At 32.7% G+C, this 26,892-nt stretch overlaps 1 protein-coding gene across 1 annotated transcript; it reads right to left on the bottom strand.

Annotated features, from left to right (window-relative positions):
• Positions 1 to 26,739, bottom strand: SMC5 (structural maintenance of chromosomes 5). The gene is made up of 21 exons (XM_090169140.1): positions 26,485 to 26,739; positions 24,992 to 25,186; positions 24,746 to 24,845; positions 24,297 to 24,422; positions 19,881 to 20,093; positions 18,806 to 19,180; positions 16,547 to 16,664; positions 14,042 to 14,196; positions 12,945 to 13,153; positions 11,559 to 11,739; positions 11,046 to 11,107; positions 10,909 to 10,975; positions 10,489 to 10,590; positions 8,846 to 9,037; positions 8,211 to 8,333; positions 7,720 to 7,845; positions 6,004 to 6,099; positions 5,150 to 5,377; positions 2,308 to 2,487; positions 2,148 to 2,240; positions 1 to 178 (listed from the first exon to the last, which is right to left on the bottom strand). Exons 1-21 carry the CDS (start codon positions 26,580 to 26,582, stop codon positions 47 to 49), a joined length of 3,171 nt encoding a protein of 1,056 aa, XP_090025266.1. The 5' UTR covers positions 26,583 to 26,739; the 3' UTR covers positions 1 to 46.
• Between the last annotated feature and the right edge of the window lie 153 nt (positions 26,740 to 26,892).

Below are 26,892 nucleotides of genomic sequence, written 5' to 3'. Positions count from 1 at the left end.
TCAACTTTTAAAAATATTTATTTTTAAAGACTCAAGCATTATAAAACTACATGTTCAATTTTTGAATTCTCTTAATAAAGCCTTTTACATCCCATGAATTACTCTTCATGTGAACTTCCTTACCATTGGCAATGACATGAATTTTCATTTGACTTGAGTAAGCCAAATCAGGAAGTAGCTGTTAAATGACAAAACAATTTTAAATTAGATACGCATTTCAAATTTAAATTTATAACCTAATTTATTAAATATCTTAAACAATCTAGATATATTAGTCATTCAATGCGGATACTAATATAGCATTTCATACTTTTCTGTGCTTATAAAACTTAAGTTTGGAAGATTTGCAAGTTAAAATATTAATAAATAAATTTTTGGTAAGATTTTGAAACAAGCCCCATAGACAAATATTTGAAGCTCCGGATGAAAATAAACTAATGGCTTATCAAGTTATTCTCACAAAAATCACCCACAATGTTAAGTAAAGTGTAACATATCTCACACGTGTATTTTTGTGCCTATCTTGTTTTGTACCTATATAACAAAATATTTAATATTTTGTTAGTTCGTCCCAAGCAGTGGCGTAGCCAGAAATTTGTCAAGGGGGGGGGGTCAATGTATGTGAATGTTAAGATGGGGTTCGAGAATGGGGTGGAAATTTAGTACAGTCAAAGGTAGGACCAAGGGGGGGGGGCTCAAGACCCGGAGCCCTCCCCCCTTGTCTACGCCACTGGTCCCAAGATATGGTGCATAAGGTTGAGTGATCTTACTTAAAAATATTTTGGGATTTTTCATATGCCCAAATATGTATTTTTCAACTGATATATCTTTGGTTTCTGGCAATTGAAATTTTTAAAAATGCACATTTATTTTACCAGAAATACATGAACCAAAATTATCAGCGACCTATCCCGCTTATACTAAAGGCGTTTTCCCCGTCTCCCCCTCTCTTTACTCGGTTGTAGTCCCCCCCTCCGCGGAATGCAATCCTCTACGGGTCCGTGGTACAGATTTGAATACTCACCCTGGTGGCCGCCGTGAGAAAAAACACGGACTAAAAAAATACTTAAAAAGTACCTTTTTCAGTCAGTGTAAAGAATTACAGCTACCATTATATCAGATATCAATTTAGTTAAAAAAAACCTGCTTTCTTGACGCAACAAACGGGCGGTTAAGGTTTTTTAAATATCCTATCAATTTATCACGTATTCTTAAGTTTTCTTCCATTATTTAAAAAGTTAAACTACTTTCCGACTGCATACTAAATGATACTACAACTTCACAATCTATCTATCTATCTATATATAGGTTCCTTGGGCTAATATACGTATATTAGCGTATATTAGCTAGCTGGTGTTGGCGTCGAAACGACCGTAGCTGTGTTTTTTAATAAAACCTTTTAATTATACAACAGTGGTTTTTAATTATTTTAATCTCTTAATTATGTACAAGAACTGTCCTTTTATTAGTTTAGTTTAATTCAAACATGTAAAAACTTCATACACCAGAAACTACCCAGAAAGATCTCTTTCAGGATTCAAAAAATGTAATTTTTTTAATTTATTCAGGTCTAAATGAATATAAGGTATTTGCCCTATCTGCATCACAACTTGGGAAATACATTTTTGGAACAATAGTTGTTACCATAAACTACCTGTGAATGTCAAATGTATGGGGGCAAGACACTTGGGGAGGAGTTAAGAAGTATTACACCTGTTCCTCAATTTGGACTTGAGTAGACTGGGCATTGTTAATTTCACCTAGAATGCCTTTAAGTTAAAGGTTAGTATCTATCTAAGTTAAAACAAAATGTCATGGTTTTCAAATATCTTTACAGGACTGTCTCAAACTTTTTCTCAAATTTGAGACTTCCCTGTGCAGCTATTCTTAAGTGACTCAAACTTATATCCTCTTCTTTTATTGTACCACCTCTCCCAAGTGATTACTCTGTTGCAATTGTTTATGGGGTCTTTATTTGAAAGTATCAAAAGTGGAGTTTATGTAAACTACAATGGCACACAGTGACACATGTGAATTTGCCAACAAATTCAACATTGTTGAACATGGGAGATTTAAAAGCCTATTGAAATCCCTGGCTACGGATTTGTATACTATTAAAGGGTAAAATTTTGGTTCTTTAAACTTACTTTTGGAGTTAACAAAAAATATTGTGAGGTGGTACGACAAGCAGTTTCCACAATAAATTCAAAAACTTTCCTCTCATTTTTAGAATCCATACCCTAAAAAAATTGTGAAAAATAGTTTTATAACGAAATTCTCCATCTTTGCAATCCATGAGACTCCCACCTGGTTTATTTCATCTACACATCTAAAAGGTACAGTTGTGAGCTCTTGTAAGGCCATCATGTAAAGTACTGTTGAAACGCTTTTCTCTCCTCCACTTTGATGAGATGCAGTTAACTCGTGTAGAGCTTCATTATCCCGAAATTTCACTTTAATGCATACACCATACTTATCAAAATCCAACTACATAATAAAATACAAAAATTAAAAGTAACACTTCTATCCAAATGTGGGTGAAGTGCACTACAGCGGCCTCATCGAATTTTATATTAATTTTGGTTGCGCCTGATAGACCTTGTCACGTAGATGACGAGGGTATTTTTTATTTTGGTCGCAAATGATTATTTAATTTTTTAATTTAATTTTTTTCATTTTAAAAATTTCTCATTTTCATTGAATTTTATATTAATTTTGGTTGCGCCTGATAGACCTTGTCACGTAGATGCCGAGGGTATTTTTTATTTTGGCCGCAAATGAGTATTTAATTGTTTAATTTAATTTTTTTAATTTTAAAAATTTCTCATTTTCATTGAATTTTATATTAATTTTGGTTGCGCCTGATAGACCTTGTCACGTAGATGCCGAGGGTATTTTTTATTTTGGCCGCAAATGAGTATTTAATTGTTTAATTTAATTTTTTTAATTTTAAAAATTTCTCATTTTCATTGAATTTTATATTAATTTTGGTTGCGCCTGATAGACCTTGTCACGTAGATGCCGAGGGTTATTTTCATTTTGGCCGCAAATGATTATTTAATTTTTTAATGTAATTTTAAATTTCTAATTTTTGGGCATTTTCACGTGTTTCGTTGTACTTATTTCCGTCGTGTGTTCGCCGACACCACAGTTTCGGTGTGCTAATGAATTCCACGTGATATTCCCTTTTTCTATAAAATCAATTACAGTTTTTGTTCATTTTCTCGGTGTTTTGTATTTTTGGGCCACAAAGTGATATTCCCGTACTTTATCAAATCTATTAGTTTTTGTTCATTTTCTAGGTGTTTTCTATTTTTGAGCCACTTTTTTTCTGGTTGAGATTAAAAGTATATACTTGATGCGTAAGGCTAGGTCGCTTTATAGATGGCCCATCGCTTTTTTTAGTATGGGGTTGGGGAGGCGCTGCGCGCCCCCAGCGCTTGAGCGAAGTGAGTGCGCGGCGCCGCCAGGCGCCAATACGGGGAATCTCAAAGTGCGTCAGGCGCCAATACGGGGAGTTTAGTAACGTCTTTTACGTGTTTTGGAAGTAATTATCTTCGTCGGATTGGTGCTGTCAAAAAAGTGGTGTAGACGGATACACAACGAAATATTTTTTTATAAAAACGTTACTAAACTCTTAAAATGACGGCTTTTTTAAAAGTTAAGTTGATTAAAAAATTATCATTTGCGGCCGCAAAAAAAATGGTTTAGTAATCTACGCGTCAAGTGCTACATTCTCCGCCACAAAAATACAAAAACACGGTAATTCCCTTAAATTACTAAATTTTTAAAATTAAGTTATTTAATTTAGTTATCATTTGCGGCCCAAAAAATAGTTTCGTAATCTACGCGTCAAGTGCTACATTCTCCACCAAAAAAAAAATACGAAATTACATGAGGCCGCTGTAGTGCAATTTTGCTCAAATCTATTACAGTTTTTGTTCATTTTCTAGGTGTTTTCTATTTTTGGGCCACTTTTTTTCTGGTTGAGATTTAAAGTATATACTTTATGCGTAAGGCTTGGTACTGTCCTCTAGGTCGCGTTATAGATGGCCCATCGCTTTTTTTAGTATGGGGTTGGGGAGGCGCGGCGCGCCCCCAGCGCTTGAGCGAAGTGAGTGTGCGGCGCCGTCAGTGTTCCTAAAATGTCACTTTTTTCGAATATAGGCCATGTCACTGGTAAATAGTGACAAATAATGGCATATAGTGACAATTAATGGCATTTAATGACAAATAGGGGAAAAAAATATTTTTTTACTCTTAGAACACTTTATTTGCTAGAACTTTTAGCAAAGAACAAAATAAAAGGTTTAACTTTTTTTTTAAATGTTTCAATCATCTCATTAATCATCTGCCAAACATTTTATATATTTATGCGAAAAATATACAAAATAGCCCAATTATTGGCAACCCCGCATACTATAATTACAAAAATAGCTTAAAAATGTTTTTATGGTATTTCATATGAAAAATTTATTAGTATTTTTACTTTTTCTATTATTTGCCAGTATATGTCAATTTGTCACTAAAAATCATTATTTGCCATGACACTTTTTGCCACAATAAATGTCAGGTGGTATTTACCACCCCGGAACACTGGGCGCCGTCAGGCGCCAATACGGGGAATCTCAAAGTGCGTCAGGCGCCAATACGGGGAGTTTAGTAACGTCTTTTACGTGTTTTGGAAGTAATTATCTTTGTCGGAATGGGGCTGGGGCGTGTCAAAAAAGTGGTGTCGACGGATACACGAAGAAAATATTTTTTAGAAAAACGTTACTAAACTCCTAAAATGACGCCTTTTTTAAAAGTTAAGTTGATTAAAAAAGTTATCATTTGCGGCCCAAAAAAATTGTTTCGTAATCTACGCGTCAAGTGCTACTTTCTCCACCAAAAAAAAAACGAACTTACATGAGGCCGCTGTAGTGCAATTTTGCCCAAAATGTTATCAGCTCTTAAAACACTATGAAATACAACATGATACATCCAAGCACAGAAAAAAATATTCCAAAATGCCATCTGATTTCATTTACTAAATTTCTTCTTGTGTCTCCCCCCTCCCCCAGCAGATAGAAAATATTTGTACTAACCAACATATTTATAACGGATGACACCATTACTCTTCAATAGATTAAAGGATAAAGAAACTAACCATGTTATCAGCTTTTTTCAAAGACACTTCTCCTACACATTGTAGTCTTGAAAAAAACAAGGAAAAATTGGTGTTGATGTCTGTGAGCAATCCTTCAATTTCAGGAATCCATTCTTGACTAATTGCTTCTATTTCTTCCTGATATTTCTGCAGTGATCCCTCAATTTTGCCAAAACTACTTTTCATGTTCTCAATTCTCTTTTTACGACTTTCATATTCTTCTACAACCTATTCAAAACATGACAAACAAAAAAGTACAGATTAATATATTTCAAACTGGTAATGATAACTTAACCTACTTTGTTGATGGGAAATAATTAAGTTAAAAAAACTACCTATTTTCATTATTTTTAATCAGTTGAACTCAATTTTTAACTACTCAACAATAGGCTTAGCTGCTCAATGAAGTTTGGGCATGAAAAAACTTACATCAGCAATGAATCAATACTGTTTCAAATTAATAATAAAAATTTACTTTCATCGAATAATAACTGCCCTTACCAAAAAATAGGTTGTCTAGGAACTACTTAAAGTTGGTTTTAAGTTTGTATTTGAGACAAATACCAACTAAATATTAACTAAAAACCAAATAATTACCAATTTAAAGAAAAAAGTATTTTCCCACCAACTTAATAACAACTTATTATCCCTTTAACTTGTTTATTGAAATATGCTGATTACTTGAACCTACTTAAAACCAACTTAATATCAACTAAAATGTGTATACCAACTAAATTCAAACTAAAATCAAACTTATTTTTTGGTATGGGTGTGACCATAATTTTTGTGCTTACTATTTATCTATCAATTGATTAGAAGTATTATCCCTTAAAATAAACTACTGTACTACTTACAGCAGCATCAACAGGAAACATAAGATCAACTCTTGCTTGTTCTTGTTGAATTTTGCCATCAATGTCCTCCAAAGAATTGGGAAGAACTCCAAATTTCTAATAAAATATTAAAATTTAAGCAATGTTTTGTGTTAATTTAAACTTTATGGGTTAGTATAAAAGGAGAATCAGTAGTTTAAGCAAGAGTCTGATAAGACTTCGTACAAAAAGTCTAACTAGGGATGAGGCGAGAACCGTTTTACTTTCAACGGTTCATCATACATCACGTAGGGAAGTATCACCGGATGATCTCTGTAAAGCGGCAGCTAAAATCACGTGCCTTGCTCACCACTTCACTAAATTTTTATAGAAAATGTGGCTATGCTCAACAAAACAGTTCTTCCAAATTTCGCGTTTAATCCAAGGATCGAACCGAGCCTCGGCCATTTGGAAAACCCTCAGCCTCAGTCCGAGGGTCGTCTAAATATAGCCGAGGAACCGAGGATTTTTTCTCTGTTATTAAAAACATGAATAACTGAAATTTTGGCCCATTTTCTACCATAAAATTTATATCTAAGGAGAATGAATATGTGGAGACGATCGTCCGGCTACCGGCACCTTGAACGCTTTTTCCCATGCCTTGCGCGGAGGAGTCAATACTTGAAAGTTTTAGTTTTAGTTTTGTAACTTTGGTTTTAGGTTCTTTTCGTGGGAACCGTCGAAAAGCGAAACGTGAGGGGGTAGGGCTGTTTGGAGGGACGAAACATCTACAATATTTGATATTAAATCTTTTATTTGGAAGCTTTATTTATCCATTTGACCATTTAACCGTTGCCTCAGCCTCTGCCCGAGGCAGTTTTTCGACCCTTGTTCGATCCTTGGTTTAATCAATATAATATTAAAACTAATGTAATAAAACAATAAGGAAATGAGATTAATAAGGTTATTTGTAAATAAAGAAAACGACATAATGGAATTTTTATTTAGAAAATGAAAATGTTTAAAAATCTAACATACTGAGAATAGGCAACTGAAAAAAGGTGTAAAATAGTGCAAGTTAAGAATGTGGCATTAATAGTAGTAATTAAGGAACTTTAATGTCAACTAATTATAAACTAAAGATATTTAACCAAAATATGCTAATCAACTGTTGCTTTCACTAAAAATAACATAATAATACTGACTATTTTATTTCACAAAATAAATAGTATATTTCATTTCAGATGTATAAGTTTACCCTTACCAAAAAATAAGTTGGCTAAAAACCACTTAGGACAACTTGTATTTCAACTTGGTTTTCAGTTTGTATTTGGGACAAATGCTTACTTAAAAATAACTTAAATCCTCTTTCTTAATCAACTTATTTCCAACTAAACCAGAATCAACATTTACATTTAACTACTTAAAAGCAACTTAAATCCTACTAGGGAAACATCTAAAAACCAACTTAAAAATATTATGTAATTTCCTGACTACTAAAAACCAACTAATTATAAACTTAGCAAAAGCAGTATTTTCCTACCAACTGAATAACAACTTATTAACCCTTTAATAGTAACTTGAAATATGCTGACAACTTGAGCCTACTTAATACTAACTCAATATCAACTATTAATGTGTATACAAACTAAATACAAACTGAAATCCAACTTATTTTTTGGTAAGGGTAGCCTTCTCGAAATTTAATCATGTATTGTTGGTTCCAAACAAAGATTGTAAAACCATAGTTATACTTACATCTTTAATAACTTGGGATAAATTCTGATTTACTCCAATACCAGTTGCTTGTTTGGCAAGGTCTAGTAGTTTTTTAGCTTGTGATTTCAGGTCCGAAGACACCTTTTGCAAATAAGTCAATTGCTCCTGCAGATAATTTATTAATTAGGTTTTCTATTTCTTTTGCCGGTTTCAAAAATAAACCTATATTTGTGTACATTATCTAAAAATCATAATTTTTCCTTAAAACTAAGACCTCCTTGTGTATCACAGTCTAACATAATAGTTACAAACTACTCAAATTGTGCCACCCTCAATACACAATAAATTTTTCACTAACACAATGCAATACCATTAAATAAAAAGAAATAGTACAAACAATTCCTTAACATGCCTTGCTTCTGGCGATCCCACATTTTTACCTTATATCCAAATTCAATCGTGCATAATCGGTTTGCGTGGTATGATTGAATTGAACCAATGGTTATTAAGTGTAAATAATATTATACTACCTTAAGTCTAGTAGTTTCCAAGGCAATTGCTTCATATTCTTCTTTCGATTTATCCTTTAGTTGTGTAGCCAAGAAAACTTTAAAACCGATTTCAACATTACTCTTTGATAAATCAACAATTTCCTAAAAATGGGAATAACCACACTTTACAAATCCAATAAACAAAATGTATATCAACAAAAAGTGATAAGCAAATATTCAGATTAATTTGGGGCTATGAACACTTACCAAGGGAAATGGTAAAAGTTAAAGCATACTCAAAGTCTAATCGAAAATTTAACAACACAACAGGTATATTTTTTTCCACAATTATTTAAAAATCAGCAAAAAGTCTTTAGGAAATAGTAAATATTCCAATTTCCATTCCACTTAAAATTTTCTAAAATTTGTCACTCAATGTGTAGTTTAACAAATAAATATATTATTAACTATACAAATAGCAGTACCAGTCTCAGAAAAACAGGGATTTAGTTTAAAAAAATATTTTAACAAAACTAGGCACTTAATATATCAATTCGAACATGCTTGATTTTCATTAACGCCGAAAGGTTACATAAAAATACCAAAACCACATCATGCCAGTTTTACCAAAACTCTCAAAAATTCGAGATTTGCTAATAGTAAAATAAACTTACCCGCAAAAATGATTTGTATTTTTTAAGTTCTGTATGTCTTGTAGAGTTGATTTTTCTTATTTTTAATCCAGTTTTCCGGGATTCTTCTTCCAAATTTATAGCATTTTTATTCAATCCCTCAATAGATACTTTTTTCTGGTTAATCTGTGTTGTGAGATTTTTGCGAAAATCCCTCGCTGATTGAAGTTTTCTCTACAAAAAAAAACATTACAATTTACTATAAGTCATATTTCGGCAGGGAGCCACCAAAAAAACTTTGTTTTCGAGCCAGATAAACTTGTAGCTAACTTTAAATGTCACTTGTAAATAAGGAGGTGGTTACTCACATTCAATCCTTTATTATACTCTTTTATTGGAACCTGGAGGGGTTCTCCTTAACACAAAAAAAGGGCAAGACCACCAAAACTCTGACTAACTTCCCAATACAAATGGCCCCCGATATAGAGTAGGCCGCCTATATACCAACTGCAGCATAGCGTCGAACTCGAACATAACACATTTAGTTTTGGCAGGAAACTCCCATACAATTGCCCCCTGAAAACAACTCCATGTCCCATTTTTTTTCAAACACGCAAACACAGTAGTATACACTTAGTGTTAATATTATTAGTAGGTTGGGTTAGGCGCAACCAAGCACTTCGAACAGCCTTTTAGACCTGGAAAAGCCCAGCTCAGAAACGAAGTGCAAGATTTACTTCGCCGAGATATTGGAAAGGTCTCTCATGCATACCAAGATGCTCAAACCTTTGAGCTGCATAAAAATCACAGACACAAAGGACATGAGAGGTAGTTTCCTCTTTCGCAAAGCCAACCAGATGCAGATGCCATTTTAGCTGGCCCGTAACCAACCTGATACAGCTCAGAGAGCGAGGGCAACTCAGTTGCTCTTCACTTAGAAGGACCAGGGATAAGCTCCTTGCCCTGCCTCTGACCATACATCTCAAGCCGAAGCTTGACCTGTCCCTCAACCATCAATGGGTATTGGAATAGCAGGTTCAGCGCGAAAGATCTTAGCTTCCACACCTTCATGGCCAGAGTTGTTGGCCCTTTCATTACCATGATGCCACCTATGACCAGGCACCCAATAGAGTTGAATCCTATTATGGGTTCCCAGTCCTGAAAGGAGATCCAAACAGCTAAGAATGAGCTTAGAAGTAATAATTAACTGATTAAGGGCAGCCTCACGGTCCGAGACAATCTGAACAGTTTAGACCAGATACTTTTTAAATAAGACAGAAGTCAAAAAAGGGCAAGAACACCAAAACAAATAGCTAGGCACATCTGACTCCCCCAACCTAGAGTAGGCTAGCTAAATACCAACTGCACCCTAGCGTCAAACTATAACATGATGCATAGTTAGTTCTGGTGGGAAACTTATTTAACTCAGTGATATTTTCAAAATCAAGTATTTCACAGATGAAGTAAATTTTTTATGAACATCATATTAGTTTAACAAACAATTCTCTTTTGCATTGAGCAACTATGTCCAGTATTAAACCAGTTGCTCTTATTTTGAAAGAGACCTGGCACATAATTTTCTCTATTTTTTTAAGCTAATGAAAATTTATAAATATAGAATACTCCTTCTGTTACACAACTGCACAGAACTTTTCGAAAAGTGTTAAAAAAAACCTAGAACTTGCCTTATTTTCCCGTAGCTCTTCCAGAGATTTCTTTCTCTCGTTTTCAGTTTCTCGAAGCTGTTCAAGTTCATGTTGTAACAAATTAATCCTTTCTTCATTAGACTAAAATAAATTATTTGGCATCCTTAAATTATATTTTAGTAACATTTGCCGGTGGTGGTTTAAAAATATTACCAAGAATCCATAAATGTACCAATTATCAGAATTTATGTTTAGCTTAAGCCTTTTTTTATATAAAAGTCGTTAATTACAAACTAAATTACTTAAAAACAAATTTAAACCACTAATAATAGAAAAAATAAAATAAAATTCATATTTTGAGTAAACGCACAGCACATTTTCCCGAATGTAGAATGCATTCTATGTTTCAATAATGGATTCCAGATACTATAGTAAATTTCACATTTTAGTTATATTAACCTTAATTTTAGCCCGCAACTCCTCAATCAACTTCTTGTTCATTGAAATTGTAAGAAGGCTTGGTTGTCTGAAGAATTAAATTCAGGCATTAAAAAACTTTCAAACAAAAAATCCAAGACTGAAAATTTTAAACTCACCCTAGTTCATATGACATTGTTGATTTGACTCTATTTCCATGTTTGGATTGTCTTACTTGAAACTTTAAAAAAAAATTGAAAATGGTTATAATTTGTGCAAGAGATGACACTTTCAAAAGGTAAACAGGCTTGCAGCAAGTAACTATGACAAATATTTTACTCAAAGACAAATTAAAACTAAAGATGCATTATGTAAATTTAGGTTTAAATGACATTATGGATATAATCAATGGATTTAAATTAAAAATACGTAACATTTTTAATAAATTTTTTACATTTAAGCCATTTTTTAATGCAAAAGGGGTTCAATTCAAAAATGATTACCAGGCGCTGCATTAATCAATATTTTGGTTTTTTTTCTATATTCTAAGAATTTATGAGTAGTTATTGCAAATAACTTAATTTATCAGGGGTGTCTCCTATTGTCAATATTTTTACTACTAACTTACACAACATAGATTAAACCATAGATATGCAAATAAGCTATAAGCAATGTACTGCAAAATTTCTTACCCTTCGATCAGGAGTGTAAAAAAGAGAAAACTTTGTGTCACTCAAAACTTTCTCAATGCAATTTGTCGTAACTTTACTTCCAACAGGAACTCTATGTAGCGAATAAAATTTGCACAAATAACGCAACACACCATCTGGGGCTGTGAAGAGGTCAATCAAGTAGTGGTTAAAACCCCAACGACTAGAATAAGAAAAATATAACTTTAAAAAAATATATACATAAACGAAAAACAATGGCATTACATAGCGTACCCATTGTAGCATTTACTATGCATTCAATAGTTATAACAGAACATAACTAACTATCCTGATTGGTTACAAATTACCAAATTTTCAGCCCGGCTTAGAAAATCGTACATAATTTCTTCAAAAATGAAAAACACATATGTGAATGGAAATAGAAAAATGTTTAAAATAATCTAAATATAAAGCCATCTATACAACTATCATGATGGAGAGTTCATTTCAAATGCTTAGTTCTTTAATTTAATAACGAAGTTTCAATCCCAAGCTAAATCAATTAAGAACTGTTTGGGTGAAGACCGACCGTGAAGTTAACTACAGCGGCCTCATTGAATTTTGTATTCATTTTGGTTGTGCCTGATAGACCTTGTCACGTAGATGCCGAGGGTATTTTTTATTCTGGCCGCAAATGATTATGCAATTTTTTAATTTAATTTAAAAAATTTCAAATTTTTGTGCATTTTCACGTGTTTCTTGTTTTTATTTCCGTCGTGTGTTCGCCGACACCACAGATTCGGTGTCCTAATAATTTCCACATGATATTCTGGTAGTTTATAAAATCATTTAAAGTTTTTGTTCATTTTCTAGGTGTTTTGTATTTTTGGGCCACAAACGCTTATTTCAGGTTTTAATTTAATTGAAAAGCTGGCACTTTTTTGGGCCTTTTCACGTTTTTGGTTGTTGATAATTTAAAATTAAATACTTGATACGTAAGGCTTGGTACTGTTCTCTAGGTTGCGTTATAGATGGCCCATCGCTTTTTTTAGCTACTTTTTTAAAATTAAGTTTATTAAAAAAATTATCATTTGCGGCCCAAAAAAAATCACTTCGTAATCTACGCGTCAAGTACTGCTACATTATCTCACAAAATAAATTTCAATATTAACATTTTGCTAAAATTTACATCAAATGTTAGCAATTTTTCCTTTATTGTAATGGTTTCTATGCGAGTTTTGTAAATCATTGCATAAAATTCTAAAAAGGATACCTCAATAATGAGCTTTAATTATGGTTAAATTATGAAATAGTGGTATAACATCAGAATGTATAGCAATAAAGCAGTAGTGAGTAACAATAATAATTTTACAAGATGTGAAAAGTTTCAGAATTTATATTTTATTGAAAATGATAAAAATCAATTACCTATAGTGAGCAATCGGAGATTCTGGTATAAATGATTCCATAGTTTGGTTTGGAACTAGCCCTGTATTTACTTTAAGTTTCTTTTCATCAGAAATAATTTTCATAAATATTTCTAAGTCGTTCGCATTTTCAAACAGAAACATATACAGATCCCGGTTAGCAATTTGACTCTCCACAAATTTCGCATTCTTTGGGTCATGCATGTCAATCTAAAAAAAAACCATAACAGATTTTTAAATGATTAATTCAAGCGAAGTGGTTATATACCCATACCAAAAAAAAAAGTTGTCTAGGAACTTGGTTTTAAGTTTGCATTTGTGACAAATACAAAATAAATATTAACTAAGACCATACCTTAAAAAAAACTTTACACCAACTAATTACAAACTTAAAAAAAAGTATATTCCTGCCAACCTCCCCATACCAAAAAATAAGTTGGATTTCAGTTTGTATTTAGTTTGTATACACATTATTAGTTGATATTGAGTTGGTATTAAGTAGGCTCAAGTTGTCAGCATATTTCAAGTTACTATTGAAGTTGTTGTTATTCAGTTGGTAGGAAAATACTGCTTTTGCTAAGCTTATAATTAGTTGGTTTTAAGTAGTCAGGAAATTACATAATATTTTTAAGTTGGTTTTTAGATGTTTCCCTAGTAGGATTTAAGTTGCTTTTAAGTAGTTAAATGTAAATGTTGATTCTGGTTTAGTTGGAAATAAGTTGATTAATAAAGAGGATTTAAGTTATTTTTAAGTAGGCATTTGTCCCAAATACAAACTGAAAACCAAGTTGAAATACAAGTTGTCCTAAGTGGTTTTTAGCCAACTTATTTTTTGGTAAGGGTATATAGGAAGTCATTTAAAATATAGGAAATATAGGAAGTCTGGTCACCCTGCCAAAGTTTAACTTTTGAATCTATAGCAACTAGCTATCCTGCAGTCACGGGATCACGTTTGCAAAGTTGTTAGAAAATAAATGAAACTTTCTGGCTAATTATTTCAATAACTATTGACTCTAAAACTCTTAAATAAGTGTTTTAAATTTGCTCCATAGAATTACTGCAGTGCTTTAATTTAAAACGAGATTTAAAAATACTTACATTCATCATGATTGGTTCATAAACTTCAGCACTGAACCTATCTCTATTCTTACGAAGCCAGATAGTTGCCTGGTATGCATTATTATCTCTGCGCCTTAAAATTTCCAATTTCTTATCCAATGTATTACTTTCCTCTCTCAAAATATTTTGAGAAGCTAAAAACAATACAAAATCAGTTTAGACAATGTATTCATTTAAACTTAAGGATTAAGACTGTTGAGAAGATCATGGTCCAGTTTTCCCCTGTTACGAGAGGCAGAAGTAAGTTTCAGGGAATTACCAATGAGATACCGAGCTGATTTTTTTTAAAATGAAGGGGCTTACTGTTCAAGTGTGGAAGATTTCAAGCCATTCTAAAAATTGTCTCCTTAATAGGGGTATACGAAAAAGGAGGGGAAAAGTATTTGGTATTTTCAAATAGTTTGCAAACTGGTTGAATAACCGCGGGTCTATTTCTAAATTGGCTAACACAGAAACAACTATAGGCAAAATTGCACTACAGCGGCCTCATGTAATTTTGGTTTTTTTTTTGGGGGGGAGAATGTAGCACTTGACGCGTAGATACGTGACAAGGTCTATCAGGCGCAACCAAAATTAATATAAAATTCAATGAAAATGATAAATTTTTAAAATGAAAAAAATTAAGTTAAACAATTAAATAATCATTTGCGGCCAAAATAAAAAATACCCTCGGCATCTAAGTGACAAGGTCTATCAGGCGCAACCAAAATTAATATAAAATTCAATGAGGCCGCTGTAGTGCACTTCACCCCAACTATATCTGAGAAATATGATATTTATGCATAAAGTATAAAAAAACCAGTGCCCAGAATATCTTTTTGACTCTTTTAAAACCCTCTAAAGTCTATAAACACCAAACACGCGGTTCTAAATTAGACTTTTATACTGATCATCTTAAAACATCTTTACGTAATAAAAGCTCAAAAACATTGCGGAATAAGTTTATGGAATAACATGAAAAATGAATTAAAGCAAATAGATCATTTTAAACAATTCAGGGAAGAAGTCACAAAATACATCGTGAGCGCAGATATATAAATGTGTTTTCTTAACTTCCTTATATTTGAAATTAATATGCGGGACCTCTTTGAAAATCAGATCGACTCGTCTGAAAGGGATATCCAATAAAGCTTTTTATAATTTATTATTATTAATTAGTTGAGTTTCAAGGCCATCATAGGAGAGCGCAATGAAAATTCCAAAGTAGTCCATATTTCTGACAATCTTTAGGCCACAGGGGCAAGGACCATATAAAGAGTTACCTTGGGTGTCCATACTCTGTGTATTAAATTTTTTTTTGCGAAAGGCAGAAGCTGTTTAATTATTTATTCTCTTAATGGCTAAATTATTGGAGTGCACATTTTTCTGTTTTGGTTAAGAAGCCCATATTTTTAGCCAAAGGCCCAAATTAAATTTTCTCCTTATTTTGCTATTTGCAACTAAAATGTCCAATGATTTTTTTAATTTTTTTTTTTAAATATGCAAACTATTTTATTATTTGAAAACCAAATATGTAAAATTTTTTGATATTCTAAATTCTGTTTGGTATTTGATCAGTTAACTGGCTTGGATTTTGGACCTAAAAATATTCTACCAAATTGTTTGACATTTTAAATATTCAATTTGCTTTTTTACGTGCCGTGAAATAAATATTTGATATTCGATTCATTCCGAAAAAATGACATTTATTAAAATTTAAACAGTATGTGTGTTTGTTTTCGTATCCTAATGGTTAAGTGAATTGTTTCTTAATCTGAGAATAAGCTTGATACAGCCTCAAGCATCAGTTTTGTGTATTAAATTTAATACACAAAACTGATGCTTGAGGCTGTCAATTTGTGTAGATCAATGCAGTAATTACTGCATTGATCTACACAAATTGACTTCTGGATTTATTTAAAATTCCATGACATTGGAAAAAAATTTAAGAGTGTCTTAAACTTTAGTGCATATTTATGATTTAGATATGCTTCACCTCCCCAAGGACAGCAGTAGAAAAAACTTTAAGAATTCTCAAAGAAATTATGAAAAGCTACCCATACCAAAAAATAAGTTAGATTTTAGTTTGTATTTAGTTAGTATAAACATTATTAGTTAATATTAACTTAGTGTTAAGTAGGCTCAAGTTGTCAGCATATTTCAAGTTACTAGTTAAAGGGGGTAATAAGTTGTTATTCAGTTGGTAGGAAAATACTTATTTTTTTAAGTTTGAAATTAGTTGGTTTTTAGTAGTCAGAAGATTATATGTTGGTTTAAAGTTTGATTTTAATTAATATTTAGTTTGTATTTGTCCCAAAAGTAGTTCCTAGACAACTTATTTTTTGGGTAAGGGTATCCAAACACAAAGTTGGCAACACACACAATTTAAACTCGGATATTGTTTTTCTATTTCTTTGAATAAAAAAAAATATTAGATAATATTCGCTTGGTTAGAAAATTGTTATTGTCAAGGTTTGTATTTTCAACCACACCTTCATATCTTACCATTTGTATCACGTTTAAGCGCCTCAATCTCAACTTTTGCGTTGCCCATCTCATTTTCTAATGTTGTGATCTCTTGTGTTAGAGCTGACAGTGTCTTTTGCAAATTATGTAACTCAACCTGAAAGACAAAAAAAAAATTGAAAAAGAATAGTGTAACAAATGCAATGGGGTTGTGAAACCGATTTAGGTAAAAGGGTACGTCTCTACAAAACACAAATGAAATGAAAATGTTTTTGGTATATTAAGCTGCAATGAGCAAGCAACAACCATTTAACATTTTCCTTTCACAGAATATTTTATCCAAAATAATTTCATCCAATTCGAAATAAAAATTTAACATAAAAACGCTAAGAAATTACAATCATTGTAATATTAATATTTAAAGACAAACAAACACTTTGATACATTCATGTATTTTGAAACATTAGCATTTTTCCTTAATCGATCTTATGGGACAGGGTGCAGTAGAAAACGCGACGGACGTATTCAGACGCAAAAAGTGTGCAAACCATACTAAGCTTTCAGGGGACAATAGTTTGACTTTAGTAGAACTCGTGAAGATAAAATCATGTTTCAATTATATTATTTGGACTAGACTAAAATAAAATGGAATTATTTTCTAATATTGTGGACATTTTTTGACAAATCATTTTCGAGTTCTTCCAACATACTTCGGGATCTGGGGAAAAAGTGGGGCTTTGGGTGGGGACAATATATGATCGTATAAAATATTGAAATTTAGTTGGCCTCCCAAACAGGAATTTTGTCAAGGAAATTTCCTAGTAGAGAGGCCATTGATTTGGAAAAGGTGAATCAATTGGCCTCCCAAGTAGGAATTTTGTAAAGGAAATTTCCTAGTAGAGAGGCCATTGATGGGGAAAAGGGGAATGAATTGGCCTCCCAAATAGGAATTTTGTAAAGGAAATTTCCTAGTAGAGAAGCCATTGATTGAGACGCCCAGTGTGCAAACAACACTAACGTAACCTTAACCTTAACCTAACCCAACCCAACCCAACCCCTCGCCCAACCCAACCCAACCCAACCTTAACCTTAGGGTAATTTCCTAGTCCGAGATAACCAATTGGCCTTCCAAGTACGAATGTTTTAAAGGGTAATCAATATTCCTCCCAAGTAGGAATTTTGTAAAGGAAATTTCCTAGTAGAGAGGCCATTGATGGGGAGAAGGGTAATCAATGGCCTCTCTACTAGGAAATTTCCTTTACAAAATTCCTACTTGGGAGGCCAATTCATTAACATTTTCCCCATTAATGGCCTCTCTACTAGGAAATTTCCTTTACAAAATTCCTATTTGGGAGGCCAATTGATTAACATTTTCCCCATCAATGGCCTCTCTACTAGGAAATTTCCTTTACAAAATTCCTATTTGGGAGGCCAATTGATTCACCTTTTCCAAATCAATGGCCTCTCTACTAGGAAATTTCCTTTACAAAATTCCTATTTGGGAGGCCAATTGATTCACCTTTTCCAAATCAATGGCCTCTCTACTAGGAAATTTCCTTGACAAAATTCCTATTTGGGAGGCCAACTAAATTTCAATATTTTATACGATCATATAGCCCCACTTTTTCCTCAGATCCCGAAGTATGTTGGAAGAACTCGAAAATGATTTGTCAAAAAACGTCCACAATATTAGAAAATAATTCCATTTTATTGTAGTCTAGTCCAAAGGAAATAATTGAAATTTGATTTCATCTTCACGAGTTCTACTACAGTCGAATTATTGTCCCCTGAAAGCTTAGTATGGTTTGCACTCTTTTTGCGTCTGAATACGTCCGTCGCGTGTTCTACTGCACCCTGTCCCTGAAAGTAAAATTTACCCAATATTAGTATTGAAAATTTTTGATTCAGCGCACGCTTTATTAAATTACAATTGTAATTTAATAAAGCGTGCTGAATCAAAAATTTAAGTTTAATTTAAGTTCCTACAAATGAAGATGTGTTTTATTTGAATTAAATCAACTGACTAAACATATTATGTTCTGAACCAGTTATAATTTTGAACTTATACACTCTTTTTACTGCCTTTCGCTACCCCCCTTTTTGGACACCACTTACTTGCCCTCAGGTGGTAGAATGTGGGTTAAAGTGGCCAGAGAAACAAAACATGGATACAATCAGCAAAATGTCACATAAAAGAGTGCACATGTAAAAACCAGGATTGCTAATTGTTCATTGGTACAGCTGCCTGTTTATTCTCTGGGATTAACAATAGGAAAGCTTCATATTAAAAATACTTACTTGAACATTTTCATTATCTAAAGGTAATTTTTCAAGTTGTGAATACAATAGCCTAAGCTGATTTTCATAATCCTGAACTCTTTTCAACCTATTGTTCTCATCGGCTTTTTTGTCATATAAATCCTGTTCAACTTGCGCCAATTTAACTCCTACGGTTTCAATACTCGTTCTCTGATCCTTTATTTTTTTTATCAAACTGGAGTAATTGGAATTGGCTTTTTGTTGTTCATTCTTAGCTTTTAACTCCTTAGCTTCACATTCTTGAAGTCTTTGACGGTAGGGTTTATCATTATCTTGACTAGCTTTCAGAAGGTTTTCAGCCGTGGTAAGTTCTTCTTTCTTAGCATTAAATTCATCCCTTTTCAAACTATATTCCTAGAAAAATTCGAAAAATTATGCCACACAAAATTATTTGTAAATGTCTAAACTATCTCCAATTTTTAGTTGATTTAATATGTATTGATAACACAAATAATTATTAGAAAAGGTCTGAATTCTCATCAATTTTTTCAGTAGATTTACATATTTTATGAAGCTTTTAAATTTAGAGAACCATGTAACAGTCAACAAGACAATTCTACACTGCTGGTTATTATAAACTTCACATGTTGGCTGCTAAGTGGCTCCATGTAAATTGAAATGAGATTTTGGTTAGGGTTGGCCAGGGACAAAAAAAAAACAAAAAAAAAGGTTCTGGTGATTGTTTAAAATAATATAAAAAGCAGACGTTGAGTATTTTCTACCAAACTTTGGAACTTAGAAGTAGAATAAAGTTACAATAGAATTCATGTATTTTGTTGCTGAGGAACTGAATGGGAAATGAGGTTGTATTTCCCAAATTTAAAATTTACTAATATGATTTTAACCAGTTCTTCAGTTGGATGAAAAAATAATGTCAAAAGTGCTTTATACACTCATGCAAAACCCATTTTTTAAACCAGACTCAAAATTATACCAGCCCCACCCAGTCCCATGGAGACTTTCCAGGTAAAGTTATTGTTCCCCAAAGCAATAACCAATAATAAAGCAGTAAATTAACACAAATTAAAAATAAACTAAAATCTAAATTACTTACAATCCATTTCCTTTTCTTTTTTAACAAATCAATGGTTTCAAGAAATGATTCTCTCTCAACATAGTTCCTCACATCATTTTCCAATTGATCATTTCTTTCCACTTCTTTTCTCAATTGCTCTTCATCAGTACGACCTTCAGCCTCCAGTTCACGGTGTTTTAGCCGTAATTCCTTAAGATCGGTAAACTTCTCAAACATCTCGATGTTTCCCACCTAAAAATTTATTAAATTAAACATACATTTTTAAATGTTACTTTCCTAAGACGATTTATAGCGAAAGTTAAAAACTTAATTTGCAGATCATGCCATGTGGTTTGAGATATGTTTTTGCGGATGGTCAACAAAATGGCATAGCAAGTGAATCCCCCAAAATTAGTTCATAGCAATGTTAAGCTCAAATGTCTTGTGTTAAGCTAATATTATAAATCATTAAAATAAAAATGGAAATCTGTGATATGCTACATGTCTTGCTTCCTAAAAATATTTAAAAGTTGACATTGTTAAGTCAATTTCTAGTAAATAGTGGGTAACCTATAATAAATGGTGTGAAATTTTTGTGATAAGTGGGTAAAGATATGCAGATATAAACAGGTTTATTAAAACTTATTAGTGTTAGATTAAACACGAAAAATTGGGAAAGACCTCATTACAAGGCTAGAGTTATCGGAAGTTTTAGGGACCCTTACCAAAAATAAGTTGGATTTCAGTTTGTATTTAGTTTGTATACACATTATTAGTTGATATTGAGTTGGTATTAAGTAGGCTCAAGTTGTCAGCATATTTCAAGTTACTATTAAAGGGGTAATAAGTTGTTATTCAGTTGGTAGGAAAATACTGCTTTTGCTAAGTTTATAATTAGTTGGTTTTAAGTAGTCAGGAAATTACATAATATTTTTAAGTTGGTTTTTAGATGTTTCCCTAGTAGGATTTAAGTTGCTTTTAAGTAGTTAAATGTAAATGTTGATTCTGGTTTAGTTGGAAATAAGTTGGTTAATAAAGAGGATTTAAGTTATTTTTAAGTAGGCATTTGTCCCAAATACAAACTGAAAACCAAGTTGAAATACAAGTTGTCCTAAGTGGTTTTTAGCCAACTTATTTTTTGGTAAGGGCGAACCAACCAATACGTTTCAGGAACTTTCCCATTGGCTTCTTCTTCCTCCAAATCTCAAGAGGTACTTGGTTTCCCAACTTTGCATGTTGAGTGTGGCTGCTTGAATTAATTCGGCTCATAGATGATAATGTAATTTGGTATCTTCCATAAGGGCACAAACAGTATTTAGAAGTGTAAGATTTACATGCTCGGCAGTTCCATTCATCTGAGGTGTGCAAGTATTTGTGTACTCATGTTTGACGCCAGCCACTATACAATAACTTGAAAAATTATCAGCTACATACTCCAATCCATTGTCAGTTCGGAGTAATTTAATTCTACGGCCTATTTGGTTTTCCACCTTAGCTTTATGCTCCTTAAAATAGTCAAACACTTCACTGTTGTGTTTCATCATATACACCTTCATACATCTACTCTGCAGGTCATCCAAACTTCTGAATGAACAAGTACTTCGTATATTCTGGAGATGGATGTGTACTTACGAGTACTCTTTGCTTATCTGCAGGGAATACAAACTTCCAATCCTCTAAGCAAGTTATAGGTCGCCATATAACTGAGATCTGCTTCGTTGATATGTCCTAGGCATTGAGGAGCATTCTTTTTCTATTATTGACTATATCCAGCAGGGTCTATAATAACTTTATTGACTATATCCAGCTTCGTCTATAATATTATTATTATTGACTATACCCAGCTTGGTCTATAATACGACCAGATATATGATTTTGGCACATACCAGGTGAAAGCAGTCCTTGTAACTTGAATGTATTTCCATTTATCTTCACCCAAATTTTCTCCACAACCAACAACGGCAGATTTGCCTTCATCCATGGTAGCTTTCAGGTTTTGCGTTATTTAGGTATAAAACCATTCTCGCCAATGACAGAAATGGTGAGTTGCTGCTGTGTCAATGACCTATTCATCTGCCTTTGTTGTACTTGTAGCTGAAGTGATAAGCGCATTGCTGAATGGCTTCTTATCCCCTGACTTGTCTACTTTCTTAATATTATTATCTTTATCTTGAAGTTTCTTCCTATAATCTACAGCACAATGTCCCCAAACATGATCATTATTATGTAACGGACTAAATCTGTTATGGCAAAAATTATATGCAACCCAGGGTAGATGGCGCTAGTAGTGGGTCAGGATAGGTTAAGATAATGGGTTAGGCTTCTATATCAATTTTTGTGGTTTTAACTTATTGTTATAAAATGAAGTTAGTTGTTTTATTAAACATACTAAGTATAAATTTGAATAAGTCTGCTTCATTTCCACACCGAAACTGTCACTTCTTCGCTGGCCCGCCCTTACCAAAAAATAAGTTGGCTAAAAACCACTTAGGACAACTTGTATTTCAACTTGGTTTTCAGTTTGTATTTGGGACAAATGCCTACTTAAAAATAACTTAAATCCTTTATTAATCTACTTATTTCCAACTAAACCAGAATCAACATTTACATTTAACTACTTAAAAGCAACTTAAAAATATTATGTAATTTCCTGACTACTAAAAACCAACTAATTATAAACTTAGCAAAAGCAGTATTTTCCTACCAACTGAATAACAACTTATTACCCATTTAATAGTAACTTGAAATATGCTGACAACTTGAGCCTACTTAATACCAACTCAATATCAACTAATAATGTGTATACAAACTGAAATCCAACTTATTTTTTGGTAAGGGAGGCCTGCTTCCAAGAACTCATTCGCTACAATTACAAAGGCCTTGAAAGCATTGACTTTGAGCATTTGAGTTTGCATTGTGTCTGACTGAGTTGCAAAATTAAATTGATACTATTACATAGACTAGAATTTACCATATTATTGTATAATTATTGTATTACAATATGTAATTGGTGGTTAAGGAAAATGCATTTTCTTTCAGAATTTACCATATTACTAATTTAAACTTATTACAAAAGTTAATATTATATTTTTTTTTTAAAAGTGTATTTTTTTTTTACAAATTTGCCAATTATTTGGTTTTTCAACTAATATTTGAAAACCAAATACATTAAATTATTTGGTGTTCGAAATACTATTCAGTATATGATTGGTTAACTGTCCCTATTTTAGTCATCGGAAATATTCGATCAAACTATTCAACGTTTTAAGTATTCCGTTTGTAATTTGATTCGATCCCCGAAATATGGGCTGCGTTCAGTAAATCTAAAAAAAGCTCAGCGCTTAGCTCAATGGTCAGCGGTTTTTAACTGAATGGGTTTTTTGACTCCTGAATTTGACATCACGTTGCCCGTCCGTTGAGCAACGAAGTCATTGGCTGTCGAGCAAGTTTTTCCGTAACGTATTCTCCATATGACGTATTTTGTAGTTGTAGGAAAGACAAGATGGTAGGCATGTGCGAGCACTCAATTTCGGTCGAGTACTAGTTCAAGTTTAGAGTTGAAATCCATTAGAAGAGAAACTCGAAACAATTTCGAGTTTGAAATTGAAGCCAAGGCTTATTTTTCGAGTACTCGAGAAGCTTATTTTAAACAAGTCCCAACTCGCGAGTTTTCAGAATAAACTGGAAAAATAGTTTATTTAGAAAAAGGTATAAAACTACCAATATAAAATTTTGCAACGCCCAAGCTATTCTATTGGTGTAAGATAAAATGTAGATTCTTCCTGATTGGAGAGAATTTCAAAGTGTGTACATGTACAAAACGAAAATAAAACTAAAACCATAATGTAGACTGCCCTGTACTTTTAGATGTGGTTAACTTCTTCAGTCGGTTTAGTTCAGTAATAAATTTAGGCCTTTTTTTCGATTTTCAATTATTGCAAAATGACTTCAAAGAAACGTAACCGCCATGATTCTTTTCACGAGGAAATTTCGGGGGCCAGTGATATCGAAAAATTATTTTATTTTGTTTACTTTGAGTAAAAAGTCTCAATAAAAGAATTTTGATAGTGTAGAGAATCGAGTACTTGAAAGTAAGACTAAATTTTCGAGCACTCGAAACCTAAGCCTAAATCATCAAGTACTCGAAACCCCCTTAACTCGATATTAAAAATTTTTGAAACTCGAACTAGACTTGAAAACCAAAAATGCGGACTCGCACATGCCTACAAGATGGTTATATTTTTAAAACTAGAAACCATCTACTAGCCAGATTTTCTGCACTAGTTAAGGAGTGAAGACAATTTAATAAGTAATCAAAGTGGTTGCGGTTTTTTATCAGCGATGTCTAAAAAATATCTCGGTGTAAAAAAAATGGTTAATATCTATGCTAAAAAGAATTAAATATGATGCAAAATATATTATTATCATTATAAAAATGGTTCTGCTAATACTTACAGCTTTTTGTGTATTAGCAAGTAACTCCTGTGGAGTCATTTTGACAAAATCTGCAACTCTATCCTGAGGTAAAAATTGACACAAATTGTCAACTTGAATATTCAATTGCTTCACAGTAGCTTCCACCTGTTAACAAATATTTCACATTTTAATGGGTCTTCTTTCTACAAACTACAATGTTTGGACATAGAGATTTCCACAGTTTACTTCCACTTTTAATTTTATCAAGAACAACTCTTGCTAAATGTACATAAAATCTGTAACCCTAGTTTAGCCTGTCATGGAGACCCCAATACCATTTTTGCTATTCTTACCCGCTTTCTCTGCAACTGAAGACTTAAAATTTTTCCTTTATAACGTTTCACTAAATTCTAACATTTTTATTTTTATTATTAAATAGTCCAGGCCTGTAGAGGAAAGTTAAGTACAGATTGTAATACAATACTCACAGTTTTTTGTGAAGTTGCTTTACAATTGAGAGACCATTGGGAAGTTCCGGATTTGTTAATTTCCCTAGTAATTCTAACTATTTCACTTGAGCTATGGAACCTAAAATAGATGGGAAATTACCATATTTAAAATTGGAGTATTAAATGCAAATTAAATGGGCGGGAAAATAAATTAATTTGTGTAATTTGTAAGTGCTAAAATGCTAATAACATATACCCCTCTTACAAGTACATTGGTAGACTTACAGATCTATCTCAATTACAGCTTTTTCTTGTTCATATTGAATGTATTCCTCAACATTTCCAGCTCGTCCAAGTACACTTGGTTTTCCTCCCAAGCCTAAACAAATGGCACAGACAATGGTAGATTTGCCAGTACCATTTGGTCCAATTATCAAATTTAAATTTGGTCCAGGTTTCAGCTCCATTTCAGTGTAAGTTCTAAAACAGAGATGTAAAAAAATTGAAATTGAAATAGCATTGTGGAAAATAGTCTAATGGACTAAAATAATCTGTTTACGTCATTTTAGGGGAGGGTGTGTTGTTTAGAGAGTTAAATAATTTCTTCCAAAAAAAATTAGTTTATTCAAAATACTATTTGGGTTAATAATCTCTTAAACAGCGTTCATTACGGCTAAGAAGTCTAAGCTTCGCATCTGATCCTCAAAATTATCATCCAAAATGGTAATTTAAAAATTTGAAATTTGTTAAAGATCACTTTTGAACCCTTTTAATAAAATATCCAATGGATACCATATTTTATGAATACACCCAAAAAGGGTAAATGATGATGTCACGACATGCTAAGCGGTTAGGTGGTACACGGTTCAAGTTATTAGCACAAAAACATTTGTTAGTTGATTTCAGAAACATATAAAACTAGCTCAAACTTATTCCAGGCCCCAGCTAGATGAGTTCATCGTATAATTCTCAAGCAGATAGTGTAAGACAGAATTCAAATTCACAAGTCAGTTTAATCCCACAAGTATAAAGAAACTTAGACAATCTACAAGCGTAAGACATTAAGATTAAGAAACAATATCCAAGCTTAAGCCACTAATATAAAATCTGAAAGTTGATGATAATTTGAATAATGGTTCAAGCATACATATTAGCTCGTCACATGCCCTTTTGATGGTTACTAACATACATCTCCATGGTTATTAATTTCTTCAATCATATCATAATTCAATATAGTGATATGGGGCAGAGAGGGTACTATATAATAACAACTTTTTAATATGGGTTGGTTCAAAAGCATTTTCATTCAAAAATTTCTGAGGTGGCTCTAGAGATCAGTGAAATGACTGCTCACCCATGCACAATAATCTCCAAATATAATTGCTCAAGTGCCAAATTTTAACTACACCAGTCCCAAGACAAACTCAAAAGTGAGCTTTATCACTCTTCTAACTGCTCGTTTTTGCATCCTACAATTTCCTTTTTATAATGTCACTCTGTGAATAGCTCTCGATACAATATTGCCCAAAAGGGCTAGCCTGAGGAAAATATTACAAAATTGGAGTTAAAGATTGCACCGTCCAGACCTGATGTGATTTAATTAACTCCTGTAATGTCAGCCCTCATGGGAAACCAAAAGTGAAACCCTTATCTCACTTTAATAAAAACTTCCTACTGAATTGTCAGCACATGCAAATGACCCAATCAAAACTTTATACTGAATACTGAAGTCTAATATGAAGAATTTCAAATGTGGAAGTTGAAAAACATGTACTTACAAGAAGTTCTTAACTTTGAGCCGTGTTATAGCTCCAGCCGAGAAGATCGTACGCCGTTTTTGACTATTTTGACTGTAATTTTCCTTGTTGCTCAACATTTTACGAAGATCATACAGTTAGTAATAGCAATAATAAGGCAAAAGTACTATGCTAAAATTTATATAAGACTAAGAATTCGTACGACGTCAATTTCTTTCTTTTATTCCATTTCTTTCTCTAATTTCTTCCCGCTAAAACTTGAGAAAGGAACATTCGCCAGGGCTGCCAAAAACGAAATAGAATAAATTTTCCACAAAAAACTTGTAGCTTTTTGGTAATAAGTTACAACCGTCAATTTGCCAGGAAAAAAAGGGGGAAAGCGGTAAAAGACGTTTTCTACTTATTCTCTGGGTAACGCTGGACTCCCAC

This window comes from Leiobunum rupestre, chromosome 3 (genome assembly GCF_980474605.1).
Source record: "Leiobunum rupestre chromosome 3, qqLeiRupe1.1.hap1, whole genome shotgun sequence".
NCBI classification, from domain to species: domain Eukaryota; kingdom Metazoa; phylum Arthropoda; class Arachnida; order Opiliones; family Sclerosomatidae; genus Leiobunum; species Leiobunum rupestre.
The sequence above is the reverse complement of the archived record's forward strand: the minus strand, read 5'-3'. Positions and strand labels throughout refer to the sequence as shown.